This window comes from Rhagoletis pomonella, unplaced genomic scaffold (genome assembly GCF_013731165.1).
Source record: "Rhagoletis pomonella isolate Grant_MI unplaced genomic scaffold, Rhpom_1.0 Rhpom_scaffold_00007, whole genome shotgun sequence".
Taxonomy (NCBI): domain Eukaryota; kingdom Metazoa; phylum Arthropoda; class Insecta; order Diptera; family Tephritidae; genus Rhagoletis; species Rhagoletis pomonella.
In genome coordinates this window covers 58,843,523-58,861,496 of record NW_023458561.1, presented here as the reverse complement: position 1 = coordinate 58,861,496, position 17,974 = coordinate 58,843,523, and the positions used below count along the sequence as shown (strand labels likewise).

Genomic DNA, 17,974 nt, shown 5'->3' with positions numbered 1-17,974 from the left:
CAGCTGCAATTGCGCAGACAGGTCTCCAATTTTTATGCGACACTACTCCTGTTTCGGCTTCTGCTTCTGCTTCTGCTTCGTCTTCGTTGTATTGTTTTAAATTCGCGTTTTTGTGATAGTTGCTGTTATTTTATTGCTGCATTGATGGGAGGTCTGCTTGCTCTGAATTGAAAATTTTTGCTCAACATTTAAAATTGAGCCATGCAGTAGAGACCAACAAGCTAAGCGCTGACAGCAGCTGCTACCAACATACATACATACATACGTACATTACCACAACGAACAAATTAAAGTCGGCTGGGGGGGAAAAAAAGAGAAAAAAATTTAAGAATTGCAGTCACTAATAATAATAGCCACCACTGTCGTTGCCTCTGCCTCTGCATTTGCGGCAGTTTTATACAGCACATACACATGCACGAGCAGACATATTTGTACGTTTGTGGATCGGTATGTTTTTTTTTCGACAGCGGTGCGCATGCGCGCAACATATAAAAACATCACAGCCCCACTGCTCGGTTATCAGTTCATTTTAGTCGCTGTACACTTTACAACGCCGGTTACAGGTTACTGGATCTTACAACTTTACAACCAAAACGCTTTTGTCGCTTATCGCAGCCCCAATATGACCGCCCTCAAAGTTTTAGTAAGTGCACTTATAAAATTCGCAGTGTCTGCATTACAACATAGTGGTTTGTTTGTTTACATACATAAAGTGGCCTGTGGCAAGGAATTAGAGGAGCCGTAAATTTTGTATAGACAAACGTGTCTTGTGAACCATTCATTCATTGTGCAATCGATGAAAGGAATTTGAAAGTGGACATTTGTATTATTTTTTTTTAAGTGATTTGAAAAAACCCCAGAGGCAATATTTGTGCGAAATAAATAAATGACAACATTTGTGTATAGATATACATACATATATACCTAGTATGTTGCATGTATATGACGCAAGTGGATTGGCTCAACTTTGAAGTGAAGAAATAGGTTAATCGCTTACCCAGAAGCAACTGGGATTTTTATGAGAAGTGAAGTGTTGAAAATTGGAACAATTTACTGAAGAAGATGACAAGATGTAAAGGAAAATGGGGATTTTTATACCATTAATCCATTTGAAAAGTTCTCTTAAGAACAAAATGTTGCTTTAATGTGGAAATTGCATATTTTCTAAAGAAAGATGGAAAAAATTTTATGATAAATACTACATTATGTACCATGTATGTCGAATCCCTTATTGGTCATAGATAAATTGCAATTTTTTCGCAGTAATTGTTATTTTTTCAAAAATAATATCGTCACCAATAATAAAATAAAATGTATTTAAAAAAAGTGTCATTAGGGCCTTTTGCATTTGATGGGGACGAATTTTCTCATAAACTGTAAAACAATGGAAAACTCTAAGGAAGAATTAAAAAAAAACTGAAACTGTACTTAAGCTAGAACTCCACATCTAGCATTCAGCACTCTATTCAGCTACAAACTCTATCCAAAATCTCAGAAAACTTTGGTGAGGTGTTAGTTAGTTAAGCATTTGTGTGTGGCGGGTTGTAGGGACACTGCGACCTAGAAGATCCTTTGATGAATTTTCTAACTCTGATAGCCCCCCAACTTGTTAAAATTATCTTTATAGACGATTTCCTTTTTCTTAAGAAACCGATTGTAGATGAATTAAAATACGTTGATCCTATGTATGCCTCGTACTCAGTGGCGGATTTACCGTAAAGGCAACATAGGCAGGTGCCTAGGGCGGCAAAATTTGAGTTGAAAAAAGTTCTTTTTTTTCAAGTTAGCTGCACGGAAAGTAGGACTTGTATTTGTACATTTTACAACAATTTTTATTATACATATCACTCGTCATTACTTGCATAACTTTTCAAATTCGCACGTAATGACACTGACGCCGCGCCTGCGCACAGTGTGAAGAAACAGTTGAAACTGTTCTCTGAAAATGACAATCATCTGGGTGGTTACCAGAATTCGACCACACTGCCAAAAACGAGCGCACACAGGTGATTCGAGAATATTATTGAATCCTGGAAATTCTGGTTTGATTTCTGGTTGAACACAATAAGTATGCGGTTTTCGTTGTGCATAATCAGTCACATAGTATCCCATATATTTTGTACGTTGGCAAATCTTTTGAATGTTCAATACTTTCACGATTATACCGCTGGTTCAACTTTTCCACTTTATCATCTTAAATTGTAATAAAAGTATAGTAAATAACATAAGGCGGCAAATTCTGAATCGCCTAGGGGTGACAAATATTCAAATCCGCCACTGCTTGTACTCAAAGCAAAGACGGCACTGAAGTTGGTGAACTATCCAGCAAGCAAAACCATAATCTAAGAGCCTGACCAATCTAAGGCTCCATACAGATCCTCACGGTCCTACGAGCGCAGATGCTGTACTCCTCTTCTATTTTAAGTTTTATTTTATCAACTCTTCGGTGTTATCTTAAAGAAATTATTATTTTTCGTCGAATTAAATATTTACAATTTAACATAAGACACCAGAGCTATCAGGGACCGAAAACAACCGTTCTTATATTTTTTCCTGGCACGAATACATATCTTTATTTTTGAAGATTTATATTCTCCATATTATATACATACATACAATCTTTACTTTGTGATATTTATTTTTTTCACTCATGACGGATTGTTATTTTGGATTTAATTTCCTCCATTTCTAAATATAACTGCAAGGACAGTAATCGTTATGAGTAGAGCTTGGATTTTTATGCTAAAAAATAAACCTAACAAGTAAGAAAGTCTAAGTTCGGGCGGAGCCGAACATTAAATACCCGGCGCAAGTATTAAATATATGTTTTCCACCTTTCCGAAAGCTACCGCTACATGATAAGCCGGGATGTATACATTTTAAGTAAATTAGCGTCCTTAAATTTCGAAATATTGAAATTTCAAGCATTTTTGAAATTTACCGTTATATGAAAAGCGGCCTCAATTTTAGTCCGATTTCAACAATTTTCAACGGTTTGCTTTTATGTGGCAAGCACAATAACCATACCGAGCTTGGTACAAATTGCTAGAACGGCTAGCGAGATACATATCACAAGTGGGCGGTGCTACGCCCATTTTCCAAAATTTTGTTATAAACGTATTTCTTGGTAAAGAATTGTTGCAACCATCAATTTTGAATAAATTAGCTTCAATATTTACTGATTTATCGAAGATTTTGTATTTCTCGAAATTACCGTTATATGGGATGTGGGCGTGGTTATTGTCCGATTTTAGAAATTTTCGGCCATTTGGTATGTTGTACCAGGACCAACAACTGTGCCAAGTTTGGAAGAAATTGGTGTAGCGGTTACCAAGATATACACATGTAACCATAAGTGGGCGTGGCTACGCCCATTTGCCAAAATTCTGTAATATTCTTATTTTTCGTCTAAAACTTATTATAAATATCAATTTTGAGTGAATAATCTCCAGTAGTTACTAAAATATCGCAGTTTTCGTTTTTCTGAAAATTACCGTTATATGGGAAGTAGGCGTGGTTATTGAGCGATTTTAAAAATTTTCGGCCATTTGGTATGTTATGCGAAGGCCAACAACTGTGCCAAGTTTGGAAGAAATTGGTGCAGCGGTTACCAAGATATACACATGTAACCATAAGTGGGCGTGGCTACGCCCATTTTCCAAAAATTTACAATATTCTTATTTTTCGCCTAAAAATTATTGTAAATATCAATTTTGAGTGAATTATCTTCAGTAGTTACTAAAATATCGCAGTTTTCGTATTTCTGGAAATTACCGTTATATGGGAAGTGGGCGTGGTTAAAGTCCGATTTCGCCCATTTTCAATACCAACCTACCTTGGATTAAGGGAAACCTACATACCAAATTTCGTTGAGATATCTCAATTTTTGCTCGAGTTATCGTGTACACGGACAGACGGACAGACGGACAGACGGACAGACGGACGGACAGACAGACATGGCTTAATCGATTTCTTTTTTCATCCTGATCATTTATGTATACATTTGTCTATATCTATCTCGATTCGTTTTGGCTGTTACAAACAACCGTTATGTGAACAAAATTAATATACCCTTGTGCACAAGTGCGCTCGGGTATAAAAATAGTACGTACCTTCGAAACCATAACAACAATAAATAGAAGGATCGTACATATTTTTAAGATAATTAAAAAACCCATAGTTTAATAATTAAAATTTAATTTATATTTTTTCGATCCAAAATGTTCCCTGGGTCTGAAATTTCTATACGGATTAATCGAATATCTGATTAAAAAATGCGAATAATAGAATACTAACCGGATGTCCGGATATCCGGATTAGAAAAGAGAATGGATACTAAACGGATTTCATAGGTATACGAATAACCGGACGGATATACACCTCTTTCTGCATCGCAAGTATGAGTAAGTTGACAGCTCTGGTTAACCCTTCCTTCCTTGCGACCTTAAACTATAAAGGCCTGTCTGTAGCTCACAAGAAAAACTAAGAATTCAATAAAATGACGCACAAGAAATGTAAAGATATTTTCTTCTATCAAAATTTCTTAAAAAAGTATCCACCTCTTAAGAAAAAAATGCTCGTATATTTATTTCTTCAAGAAAATTTGCAGCAACCGCAAAGTATTTTTCCTAGAAACAGAAATAATGGAAAACATTTATTGTGGCTCAGAAATCAATCTAGCTTTTTGTGGATGCATTTATATATGGTTGACCTCGAGTGCATTAGAATCGCCCCAATACAAGAAATAGGCTGATAAAGATAACTATTCATTCAAAACTCTATCTCGTCACGTAAGATGAATTCTCTATAAACATTTGGGCCCTCTTCCAATAGTCTCCGAACCCAGTCAGTAGACAAATGGCGTTGCCCATGTTTATTACCTTTGAGCTTCTGAGGAGGTTATACATTGGACGCCAGTTCCTTTGACCAAACCGGTCGGTAAGATGATGAAATCAAGCCGAGACTAAGATACCCAGAAATTATGCGAACACATTTGTCTAATATCTCCCAGGCAGAAAAATTCGCTACAGAAAGGTTAGCAAACTTCTATGTACACCAAGCGGAAATATAGAAACCGGAACATTACAATCTTGATCCAGTTGAGCTGTGATTAAGGCGATCAAATCTAAGGTGTAGCTTAATAAGTTGAACATTCTCGGTCTGGCCAATAATGCTTGAGTTCTCCGGGGTCTGGGTCCTATTGGCAGTGAAAGAAAACTCTCTTTATCGACACAGAAACGTTTTACGGAGTAGGAGGGGGACACTATCTACTGCCATGTATGGGCATGAGCTTATCGTCGCGCAAAGTCTGGTAGGATATCTGTGGTCAAAAGCAATAAGCGCTTAAGTGAAAACCCTGATTTCGAGAGAAAAAACGTTTTAAACATTTTTATTGCAATGGTAGCCTTATAAGGAAACGAAAATATGTCCATTTTTAATTTTTTAAATACTCAATTGTTTCTTAAGTCGACTTAAGCTCTTATGGCTTTTGACCGCAGATATTGAAAGCTGAAGTATTATCTGACTAAACTGATAATTCAACTGACTGGAATTCAATTGATATGTTTACATATTTTGGCAAAGTGTTACTACCAAAATACCGCGATCGGCATGAAATGAAAACGTATCACTAACAGCTAAATTTTGTGTAAAAAGACGACAACATTAACGATCGAAAAACCTAGTACTTACAAATTAAATATTTCAATAAAATATAAAAAAAATAAAACGTCAAGTATAAGAAAACGTGAAAATATAACAAAGATTTAACATATTTTTTAGTACTTATAATTAAAAAAGTTGTAAAAAGTAATTAATACTTCAGTCTTCAACCTTTAACATTTTAGCATCAGGTGGACCGAGCTTTGCCCGGAGTGCATATACTTTGTAAAATTTTCAAGGTTTGGATATCAACCATTTTTGGTCATTTAGATAGCTTTAAAAAATATTTTGGAAAAAAAATTGGATTTAGGTATCTATTAAGTAAATTTCTTACTCTAAAATTTAGGTGGCAACCCTATTCTGAAATACGCTGGATTGAATAGTACATATTTTGAGCGAATATGTGTGTACATAAAATGATTGAAATTAACAAAATAAAATTTTTTAATTAATAAAAGCGTGGCAACCCTGATCGAAAATATTTTCGGACCAAAGTCCTCAATACCTTTCATTTAATATCCATACTGCACACTTGTGTAGAATCGAAAATATGTGGCAACCCTACACTATTATCCTAATGGATAACATGCTGTATATAGGGAAAGCATTGTTTAAGGATCTTCTCTTGGTACCCATAAATAGTAATATTTAACCATTTTTTTCTAAACAAAAAATTAAATAAATATACGATTCAAAATAGGTGGCAACCGTTTTAAAAATGTTATTGAATTAGGGATCTTCAAAAAATACCTTCCATTTAATACCCATATTATGAAACTTTAATTAATTTGTAACTAATTTCGAATAGGTGGCACGAGCCTTCTTGGAGATAAGCCTAATCAAATAATCTTAAAATCCAAAACATTATCAGTGTACAAAATATCATCAAAATCGTTAGAGCCGTTTTCGGGAACCCTATGGATATATATCTACATATATACAAGAATTGCTCGTTTAATGTAAAAAGATTTTACCTCTTCTTCCAGGTGATCTTCAGTGCCCTCCTAGCGCTGGCCTATTCATCACCACATCCCGGCTTCTTTGGTAGCAAACAGTGAGTACATACAATATATATACATATTTACAACAACACAACATATAAGTGCTTACTATATAAAATGGATTTATTAAACAACTACATATACTATATGCATATTTATTCAAGGCAGCGCTTAAAAAATTACATTTATTGCGTTTTAATTGGCTAAAGCTTTGTTTTATAATTTTTCCTATGATTTAACAAACTGGCCAACAACCTGAACTTACTACCACTTCACAATGTCAGCTAATCGCAACGAATGGTCTCGATTGATTTTCGATTTTTTTCCCCCCATTTCTATAAAAAAAAAAAAATTATGCACCAAAGAGTCAATCGGCGCAAAAGACAAAACGACGACAACTAGCATGCACAGGAATTTCTTGGATGCACTTTGTTGTTGTTGATTACTAACTGCTACCGGTGCTGCGAAAAAAAAAATATACATAATTAGCTGTGATAAGCATAAATTATCGATAGATGGCGTACATTGGTCTTCTGCCAAATGATTTAAACGCAGGCGCATACTCGTCTAAACACATGTGTGCGGCAAATGTGCCGAGACAGGTATATACAGACCGTCAGTCAGGTAGTCAAGTACATACTTGTGGTACAGGCCAAACAGCGTCTAATGTTGCGCATGCGTAACTCTCAGTCTTGTGTAAATTGTCAACTTTATTGTTGTGTTATAATGAAATGTGGCACTTACTCAATTGCCATTGTGAATGCGGCAACAGACAAACTAACTGCGGAATAATTTAACAGTTTTCACTTTTTATTTGATTCCAATTTGATTTTGTGTAATGAGTGTATTGTTTTACCAATTAAATACGTAGGTATAATTTGTACGAGAAAACTTATAATAATATCGACTGATTCTTGAAATAAATAGAGAAAGAAGCATTTATTTTAAAAAAGTAATTGAAAGAAATATATCAATTACCTATCAGAACACTACACTTTATTTGTATGCGCTCACCATAGCAGGCTCGTAAGGCCACTTGTAGGTTTAAACAATGGTTCAGTGTGGAGTAAGGCGAAAATTGCTAGAGGCAGTGCTCTAAAAGTTCTTTTCAATGGCACAGGTTAGTATGCCACCATTGCCTTTCCAGAAGAGATACTACAATGTTGAGTTCCCAGAGGCTGCATCTTTACTGATGACTCGAAAACAGGCACATAGCCAGGGTCAATATTCACTTCTTTCTTCAAGAATATGCCTGGTATTTTAAGCCGAGTTGTTTGCAATCCTCAAGGTGAAGAACTATGAGGTGGGTAATAGGTGGAGAGGTAGGAGTTTACATATCCCCAGCAACCAGGCTTGCAACTATATACTTCCAAACTAGTTCGGCAATGCAAGTCTGTGCTAAATTATGTTGGGAAAGATAACGAACTTGCTTTTACTTTGGGTGCCAAGTACCTAGTCTGTGAATTTAGCTAGAGAGCGTTCAGACCAGGTATTCATTGATTCGAATGCGCTGACTGTTTACTTGATGACAAGAAATAATTTTTCTTTCGGACATTCGCCATTCCTCCGCCGGTATCGACCTTTTCTAGGTTTCGACCTTCTCTATATGGACTTGGTTTTGCCAGTGTTTTGAGGGGAATTCTTACCCTCAAAGATCAAAATTCCGAAGCTATCACTCTGTCTGGCTACTTATTGTACAGTTTTACTTGTCAACTTTTTACCATTCCATTTTTTTATCCATTTTATCCATCTTTCTAAGACAAAAAATTGTATCTGTTTGTCTACGCCACTTCTTAAATTAACAAAAATGTGTGTCCAGTTTTTAGATTATCAGGTTCTGTTTAGTTTAAAATGACCGGAATTGTGTGCCTCCGCTCAATTTCTACTTCCCGTACATTCATTCATAGGAAAAAGTTGAGAAAGTGGTCATTGGTAGCCGTCTACCCACGCAGTGATCCGTGTTAACAATAATAACAACAAAACTTCCAAGAATACTAGAACTCCAGATCCTGAGCCTATTAAGCAGCCCCCGCCTCCAAGTGTCCGCAGTTCTTACCGTTGCAGCCTTGAATACTATGTCAACGGACAGTATGTTAAGCATGCCGTTAAGTGCGAGAGTGGGAGTAGTCCCAAGTTATCCATTAATTTCGATAACGAAGGCCTGCTGTACCCGTACCAACTTTCTCTCCTAAAAAAAAAAAATATTCTGTTTTTACTTTAAATGGTTCATACATAGTGAAACCTGCTTAAACCGAAAGATAGCATTTTTGGGTGAAGTAATTAAGAGGAAACACCAACAACGAAAATGAGGATAATTAAGAGAGTTTTACTGTACATTCGTTTTTCTTTTTGCACTTCCCTACAAATAGTTGAGAGAAAAGAGCATTACTATTAAAACCATTCAAATTTAAACGTTCCTTTATGATTTCTAATTTTAATTTTTTCGATCAATAGTTATTTTTAAATCCAATTTTTTTTTAGATAAAAAAACTTCCAAACAGTCATAATAATGCAGTCCGTTAAAAATTCTAAAAATAAAATCCAAAATAACGAGTTTTTTTTGAACGAAAAATAAAAATACCAAAAAATGTTTCAATGATCTAAAATAAAAAACACGGTTCAACAATTTCTTTTTTTAATTTTCACTAATAGCTAATCAACTCATCGTCACGACGTAGAATCCATCAGATGAATTGGGGTTTCATTAATACGTGGTGATTTTTTTCTGAAAAACTACATCCAAACTCTATTTCATTTTTTATTTTTTTCAATTTTGCCATTTTTCGTCATTTCAACAGTTTTTTTTTCTCAAACGTGGACGTGCTTGAAAAATTTTGCAAATGCACTTCAAATCGGCATCACAAAACCTATAAGATGAGGTCGGCCCGTTTTTAAGATAAATTACGAACAAATTTTGTTGAACTGTGTTGAAATGTTTTAATCAAACTAAAAAAAGTTGAATTGTTTTTTTTTTGCTGACTCCTTGAAAGCTTTGCTCTATTTTTGCCTATATCCTTCTTTTGCATTAATTGCCTATTGCTCACTAATCGACTCTCTTCCCCCACTCTCTTACCTTACAGCGAACACCACACCATCCATGTACCCTACAAGGTGCACACCATTCACCATCACCACATCAAAAAGGTGCCCGTCGTCAAAGAGGTCATCAAGGAGGTGGAAGTGATCAAGCATGTACCAATCTATAAGGAAGTGCATGTGCCAGTAATTAAGGAAGTGCACGTGCCAGTGCATGTACATCACGAGCAGGAACATCATCACATTGAGGAAGATCATCATGATTACCACAAGGGCGGCTGGTATTAAGTAGAGGGGGGGGAGTTGGGCGCTCACCCACAGCGAGGGGCGTATTGCCAGTGGCAATGCTCTAGTTACACTTTTAGTTATATGTTATGTTAATGCATACATACATACACACATACATATGTACATACAACATACACACTTATATAAGTTTTATTTTTGTTTTGTTATTTTTTTGTTTTTGTTTCTAGCATTATATTTAGTAGCGCACGCGCGTTTGTCCATATGTACAAATTTCATTTTACCTGACATGATTTAATTTTAATTATATGTATGTATGTATATTTTTGACGATTTTATTCTGGTCTATTAAATTTTAATTGCTCCTATTTTTTCATTACTCGCCTCTATTACTCTTTCTTTAGTTTGCTTTTATATAAACATAAATATGTACATATCTACACATACATACATTCTCATAGCTGATTTATTCGCCACTCTATTTTCGGTATTTCATAATTTGTAAATAACTATGTAGTATGTACGTAGCAAAAAGTATGCAGGCCTATGAAATTGCATGTATGTGTGTTAAAGAAAGAAATATACAGCAAAAAAAAAAAACAAAAGTAAATAAACGAAAAATCATGTTATTTGTCGAGAGTGAAAATGTAAAAATTTATTTCCTACTTGGCAGTCGAATAGATAGATGAAGGTGATATAAGTTTTGTAAGGCACACATACCTACATACATACGTATCTATGTATATCACATAAATAGTATCTGTATGCATAAAAAATGTATGAGTGCTTAAAAAATCGCGAAATTATGTCTTTGTTACTTTAGTTTTATTTTTATATTTTTTTGCTTTCCTCAGCCAGTAATAAGTATACTCCACATATGAACATGTATTTAAGCAAATATCTATCTGCTCGTATGTTGTTGCAACAACTTTGCCCAAAAGCTGCCCCAGCAGCAGGAAATACTTAAAAAGTTTTCATGCAGCACATTTGCGTTCCACGCGTTACTCGTCAGCATTGTCTTGCTGATTGCGCTTTTACTGACGTATGCACATTAGGGTGCAATACTATCCATACAAAAAAAAAATAGTACCGTCGTCCGTTTTCTAACGGAATTATAAAATTTGTTATATTTTAAAACTTGCGCCAAAATATTTGGAAAAGCTATTAAGATTTACCGATTTGAAAAAACCTTAAAAAATCGCATTATTTTGATAAAATGTTCAAACCTTTGCATGGAGATTTTTTAAGCTTAAACTCTTTCATCAACCGAGGTGATTTTTTGAACAAATCACTTTTAAAAACTAATTTTATTTATAAAAAACGGGATTTTCGGATGTATTTTCAAATCGTTACAGCTCAACTAAACCTTAATAGTATTTCCAGATACAAAATATAATACATTTTATAATTTCGAAGGAAAAACCACGACTTTTTTCTGGTGAGACATCTTAATGTACATACGTACGTACAAATTTTCACAGCCACTTTTACCGCTAAACGACAAATGCATGACGAATTCAAACGTTAATTGAGGCAATTTTCGCGTTAGCGAATGGGGTGATCTATAAACTGCTTCTGGTAGTCTTTAGCAATTTTCTTTTGGGAATTTCGCAATGCCGAAGAAGGAAATAAAAATGTTAATATTTTTTTGCCATGAAAGATTTACGAAATTGTGTATCTAAATATGTACATGCATACATAGATAGTTGTTTAACTTACTGGCGATTTATAAATGCTCATACAGACGAGGCATTGCAATTTAAAAATTCGATCGAATTTCTTGCGGTAGAAGATAGATACTTAAGTCAATTGTTTGCAAAATAATGGAAAATAAATATGCCAAATTATACTCCTATACTCGTATACAAGGTAGTAAGCTTCATACGCGGAACTCACTCAATAGTTAATAGTGTTTCCACGACCGACCCCAAATTGCGCAATTCAGGCACTATTCTTAGTTCCATCCGAAATTGAGAATGGATTGTGGAATTGAGAATCAAAATTAAGTATTTTGTGGGTAGTGGAAACACCATGTAAAGGACGTACAAGTAGAAGCATTTTGCAATACTTAATTTGTAATTTACATAGTCTATTTATTCCATTCTTAGACTTCATTTTACGTTGGTGTATACGCATAATACTAGCTCGGTCTCAAAAGCTTACATCATGAGAGCTTTTCAACCATTAAAATTTTCGGTCGATTCCGGCAGTCGAAACATAATTTTTTTGACTAATGACTCAGCTAAAAGTCAATACGATCTTAAAGTTATGTACATACATATAAACTGTATTCAAAAGATAAGTAAATCTAATAAGTAAACCAATATTTCGTACTTTAAAATCGGATAAAACAAAAGCTTTATGAAAAAACCCTCTTTTTGCTGTTTTCAATGGCATAGTTCTCTAAAAGTGGACTTTCAAACTTTTTTCCCGACCCAGTCGAATACACATAATACGTCTCATATTAGTTATGAGCCCAAAAGAAACTCCATAATACAGTAGATAAAAAAAGATCTGGATTTATTGCTATAGCTGTAACTTACTTTTAGGCAAACCACTGTAATCTAAACAATCTAAAAGCTTCGAGTTTTGATCTTTGGAGAAAAATAATACTCTAGTGGCATTATAAGCTTTGGTCATTAGTGGTTAGAAGTGCGCATTACCATTCTGCAGGGGCTGGGATTGAGCCAAGTTTCCGACTAGCATCAAAACGAAAGGAAAGAAAACGGTTTTTGGAATGGCGGTCGCCCCTGAGTAGGCAATGGCAAACCTCGGAGCTTCTCATAAAAATTCAATAACAAATGTGCCTAAAAGTATGCAAAATGAAAGTTAAATAGTTGGAATTTAAAATCAGTGGTATGAAGTACAAGTTTTGTCTCTCTGTAAATGTTGTATATATTTAGGCGAGAAAGAATTTACTCTGCGTATAATGCATAAAAATTGCGTATAATGTCCTATCGATGCGTCCTATTGCGACGATTTGTGACAGACTGTAGCTTAGCATATGCAGGTGGCATTGATATCGGCCGCAGCGGTACAATAGCAGGCTAGTAAGTATAGCAATCTCCAGCGTAGAGCAGTAGGTAAAAATGGTTGGTCGATCGTAGGGGTTGTTCTCTTACATTTTTCGTCATATCTTCGGCATTTACAGTTTGATCTCAAAGTATGGCATATCGATTTTCTTTTCTCGAGGAAACACTTTTTTTGTTCCAAAGTTCATTGGCCTCAAGAACGCCATTCTAATACCTCGCCCAATTTGTTTTAAATTAAATTCCATCAAAAATCATTAAACTTTTGCTAAGGCAGTATTTCGATTATTCCAGTATAAGTCCGAGTATTTAAAAAGAATATTTACTGCCGAATGTAGGTTTCACAGGCAAAAAATTTGTTTATTTTCGAAAGTCTTCTTCTTCTTCTTTATTGGCGCTGTAACCGCCTAAGCGATTTTAGGCGAGTCCAAAACAGCACGCCAGTCGTATCTCTTCTGTGCCAATTGATGTTAATTGGAAATGTCTAGTGAAGTCAAGTCCTTCTCCACCTGGGCTTTCCAACGCAGAGGAGGCCTCCCTCTTCCTCTGTTTCCAGCATTGCGACTCGCGTTTAATGCTTTCAGAGCTGGAGCATTTCTGTCCATTTGAACCAGCGGAGCCGCTGAATTTTGATTCGCTGCACTATGTCTATATCGTTGTAAAGCTTATACAGCGCATCGTTAAATCGTCTGCGGTATTCGCCATCGCCAACGCGCAAAGGCCCGTAAATCTTGCGCAGAATATTTTTCTCAAAAGCCCCAAGAGCCGCTTAATCAGAGAGAAATTGCTTTGCATATATTCTTTTCACTAGCGGTAGTACGGCGATGTTTTTTTTGCTTGCTTGTGAGGTGGTACGGTCTAATGTACATATGTATGCAGTCAAGCGCGTAAAAATACAATGATTGTGGGAACCTATGGACTATGATAATAATGATAATAGATAGATATGTTGGTCTCGCCGAGCTTCTCTTCCGATTTGTGGAGTGCGCCTTGACGTTATCGCACTGCGATTGTATTTTTACGAGAAGCTGTTTTTCATTCAAATATAAATTTTGATTTGGCGGATGTTATCAATTCGTCGGAATTTTTTACTTTTTAATGTATGTTACCGCATAAATTTGGACCACGTTAACCGATTTCTATGATTCCTTTTTTAAAGGAAAGGTGGTACCTAAGAAGTGGTCCCATACTAATTTGGTTTAGATCCGTTAATTGGATCATGAAGAAATTAACGGCACTCGTACATTTTTATAAGAGATTTGAAGGCGTTAAAAAAAAAAAAATATTCGTTTCGCTAAAAAATGTACGCTCCTAGCCGTTTTTGAACAAAATTAGTGAAATAATCGAAAGCCCAACGATCGGCTGAAGTTCCAAATAAAAAGCTGATTGTATACTCGTACAATATTTCGAAATATTCAATTTATTCGGAGAATCGTTGGCAGTAATGGAAAAAGTAGCTTGCACCGCAAAATAAGCTGGCTGGTTGCTATTTTTAAAGGTTTCTTTTTTCTAAGTTCAGCTGGGTTAGGTGATCCTCCCAAAGACTAAACTTGAAACTGATTTAAGATCATTATTGATCGGTCAATCTAAACCAACCATACTCTCTTCATCCGAAAATAACTAGAACAAAGAATGATTTCAACCAACCTTGTTTGCTCCTACTACCTAAATCGTACAGATCGATATATGTAGATTTTATGCAAAGCTCTTTGTTTGCTAATTCCTCTTTTGATTGATCCCACAAATCAATATTAATTTATGATAATTTCGCAAGCTTACCGACATTTTCAACCATATTAAGCAACATGAGTTACTACGTGAAGGAAGGCATACACTCGTAACTTAGAGCCATTACAATGTTCGACTAATTGTAATTGTGATTAATAGTTGATTTTACGACTGCACAGGGGCTTAGCAAAGACATACTTAAACAGAAACTCGTCTATGATTCACACACGCCAAGTGAACGAGTTTTTGTGCAATTCTTGAACTACATTTTTTAACGTTTCAACTAAAATTAATACCATTAAAAATTCCACAATTTACATGCAATGCATAGCACAGTGGGTGGCTGCGGCTACATTAAAGTAGAAAAATAGACACATAACAGTAATTTGAAACCATAAATGTGCACTAGCAAGTTGGGCAGATAATTCAAAAATGCCATTAACAAAGCGTTTATAGTGCAGCTAAGCATTTTTTTCGTTGCACACCGAATGGGTGAAGTACAACTGAAGCACCACGTGGAGCCGCGTCGGCCGCATGAAGCTGTCTACTGTACTAATGAAAAGCAGCAGCGCGAACAGCAACAACAGTATCTAACCACATACGAAACATGTTTTGGCCAATTTTGCGTTTGCGGTGAATGTTGACCATTTGTACCCAGCATTACCTCCATCCAATATTAGCAGCAAAGTGCGGCAGTTGGAAGCGAGCGGCGGCTGGTAGCTTGGTAGCCGTGCTGCTGCATGGACTTGACCTTGAATAGTTAACTGCGGCAAATATATGGCTAATGAATAGCCGCGGTGCGCGTTAAATTATGCGAATGAGGCTCAGAACAAAGGCGCAGCGCGCCATGCGGTGCCAGTGGACGTTGTAATGGGCGGAGAAACGCATTAATTGAAATTATGGCGGGCGGGCAGCAGGGGGGCGGGAGACTTTGTAGCAATAAAACTACTTTCACAAAATGCGCTACAAGTTCAGTTGTTAATTTAGTTCCGTGCCGTGCCAATGGGCGGCCGTGACGACGGCTTGACAGTTTTGTGGGCGTTGTACGCATTGATTAAGCAAACCTGAGCAGGAGGTGCTACCTAGGCAAGCGACGCAGGCAGCTGTTTGATTGAGTGCAGAGTGGACAAATGGCGCTATTTACGAGCGCATAAAACATATTTTCATACTACATTAAAAACACCCATGTAAAGTAGTAAAGGGGACCGGTGTGCTGTGCGGAAGGTCAAGAGCCAAGAGCAAATAGAAAAAAAAATAATCGTTGATATGCAAAATATTACTAATTTCATTTATTTACTTAGCGTAAGAAAATATGTACTCGTAAAATAAAAAATGCAACGTTTATAAGGACAAAAAAGACTTCCAAATGCACATTTTATTTACTTATGGACCAACAACAAACTCCAACTGTACAATAGCATTGAGAACTTGAGGCGTTGTAAGAGGAAGAGCGAAGGAGTGCGGAAGTGGTGTTGAAGTTGGTGAAAATGGCCGGGGCGGGGCAGTGATTGGCTGGATATGCGGTGAGTTTCGATAGGATGCTGAAAGCGGGACTTCGTCCGACAGGTGATATTGTTACAGGCGCTGACTACCGCAGCTACATTGACTTTAACTGTAACTGTACTTGTAGCTGTGGCTGTGTCTGCGACAGCGACTGCGACTGTGGCTATGGCCTGCGCTTAGTTACAGTAAGGGAAGTTAGGGCACTGATGTGGCGACACGCCAGCTGGGTACTGACGTTCGGTCCAGCCGGGTAGTGGTGGCGCAGCGACGGCGCCATGATGACCAGCATTCACATCGCAGAATGGATAGTTGGGGCAGGTGTGTGGATTCACGCCAGCTGGGAATTTGTCACCGCCAGCGCTAGGCGCTGGTGCTGGCTGCCATGAGGGTGCGGGTGCGCCCCAGTGTTGTTCTGGTTGCCAAGCGGGAGCTGGAGCGCCCCATTGTTGTTGCGGTTGCCAAGCGGGAGCGGGTGCACCCCAATGCGATTGTGGATTGTGCAAACGGGCGTTATCACAGATCGGAAAGCCGGGACAGTCCTGTGGATTTACACCAGCCGGATATTGGGCGGCCGCCGGCAGGTGTTGGGGTTTAGCCAACGACACGCTGACGAGCGACAGGAGCACCTGTTGGTTGTAGAAAACGCGTTGATTTAGTTACGTAATTAATCCAATGAGTCAGTGTGGCAGCACAATTAATTTTTTTTTTTCGTATTTCATATTTCTTACTCACCAATTTGCAGAACATTCTTTGTTTTATATTCCTTTACGGCAACCACACTAACAAAAAAATGGTAAAAACAAAAAGTGTTACACAACACGAAATAACTCAATCGGACTATAAAAATTTAATTTTTTTGGGTTTATCGAAATTTTTAAACTTCCAATTGGTCTTTCGTACTGCGTCGTACTGTGGTTGCTGTTGGCCGCAGCTGACACTTATATACCCGTGCTATTAGAATTTACGTTTGAGAGTTCGAATTCGCTCACTACATATTCCAGTTAAGGCAGCGGCGCAGCGCGGCTGCAGCGGCATAAAAGTCGGAAAAATTGTAACAAACTTACGCGAGCGCAATGCCGCCTGCAGCCCGCCAACCACACGTACCGCTCGGACCGACCGTACACTAGCGTTAAGTTGCTCTAAGCGCAAACACTCATACGAACATTTACAGTTACAGCGCAAACACGCCCGGGCGTATACTTAATATAGAATTCGACACCTTACTCGCCGCCGCTATATGTATGCGCACAAAGGCAAAGCGTGCGGCCAGAAGGGCGGAGTAGCTGTTGCCGTTACCGCTGCCGCTGCTGCTGCTGCTGCTGCTGCTGCTGTTTAGTTGTTTGACTGATCGCATATTTTGTTTGATTGCTGCAACAGATTATTATTATTGAACCATGTTGCTGGCTCACTTCTTGTGAGCGCGCAATCCACGAATTGTGCTGAACCCACGGTCTGCGCATGCGCCGCTGCTTGGTTTGGCTTGGTGAGTGGCGTGCTTAGCGGCTTGCCACACTCTACTAGTACTTAGTACTTCACTGCCGACATTCAACTTTCATTGATTTTGGCCAAAATAGTAGTTAGAAGGCCAGGAGCGCACTATAGGCGTTTGCAGGGAGAATGGGCTGCGCTTAGAAGGGCGTAGACGGAAATGAGAGGGTCAGAAAGTCAATTTTGAGAGATATTGTTTTTTTTTTACAATGAATTTTAAGACAATTGATTTGCGCTGAAAATATGTTCGCCTTTGTTTACTTTATGCATAAATATAAAAAA

The 17,974-nt window shown here is 37.2% G+C and overlaps 2 protein-coding genes across 2 annotated transcripts; one reads left to right on the top strand and one right to left on the bottom strand.

Annotated features, from left to right (window-relative positions):
- Positions 1–549: 549 nt before the first annotated feature.
- LOC118744030 (uncharacterized histidine-rich protein DDB_G0274557) lies at positions 550–10,115 on the top strand. Its single transcript, XM_036476788.1, has 3 exons — positions 550–643; positions 6,648–6,715; positions 9,743–10,115. The coding sequence occupies exons 1-3, from the start codon at positions 623–625 to the stop codon at positions 9,984–9,986; spliced, it is 333 nt and encodes a 110-aa protein (XP_036332681.1). The 5' UTR covers positions 550–622; the 3' UTR covers positions 9,987–10,115.
- Positions 10,116–16,041: 5,926 nt separating this feature from the next.
- Positions 16,042–16,857, bottom strand: LOC118743916 (cuticle protein 1; the record flags this gene model as incomplete). The annotated part of the gene is made up of 1 exon (XM_036476677.1): positions 16,042–16,857. A coding segment is annotated over one exon (477 nt), but the record flags the coding sequence as incomplete, so codon positions are not given.
- Positions 16,858–17,974: the final 1,117 nt, after the last annotated feature.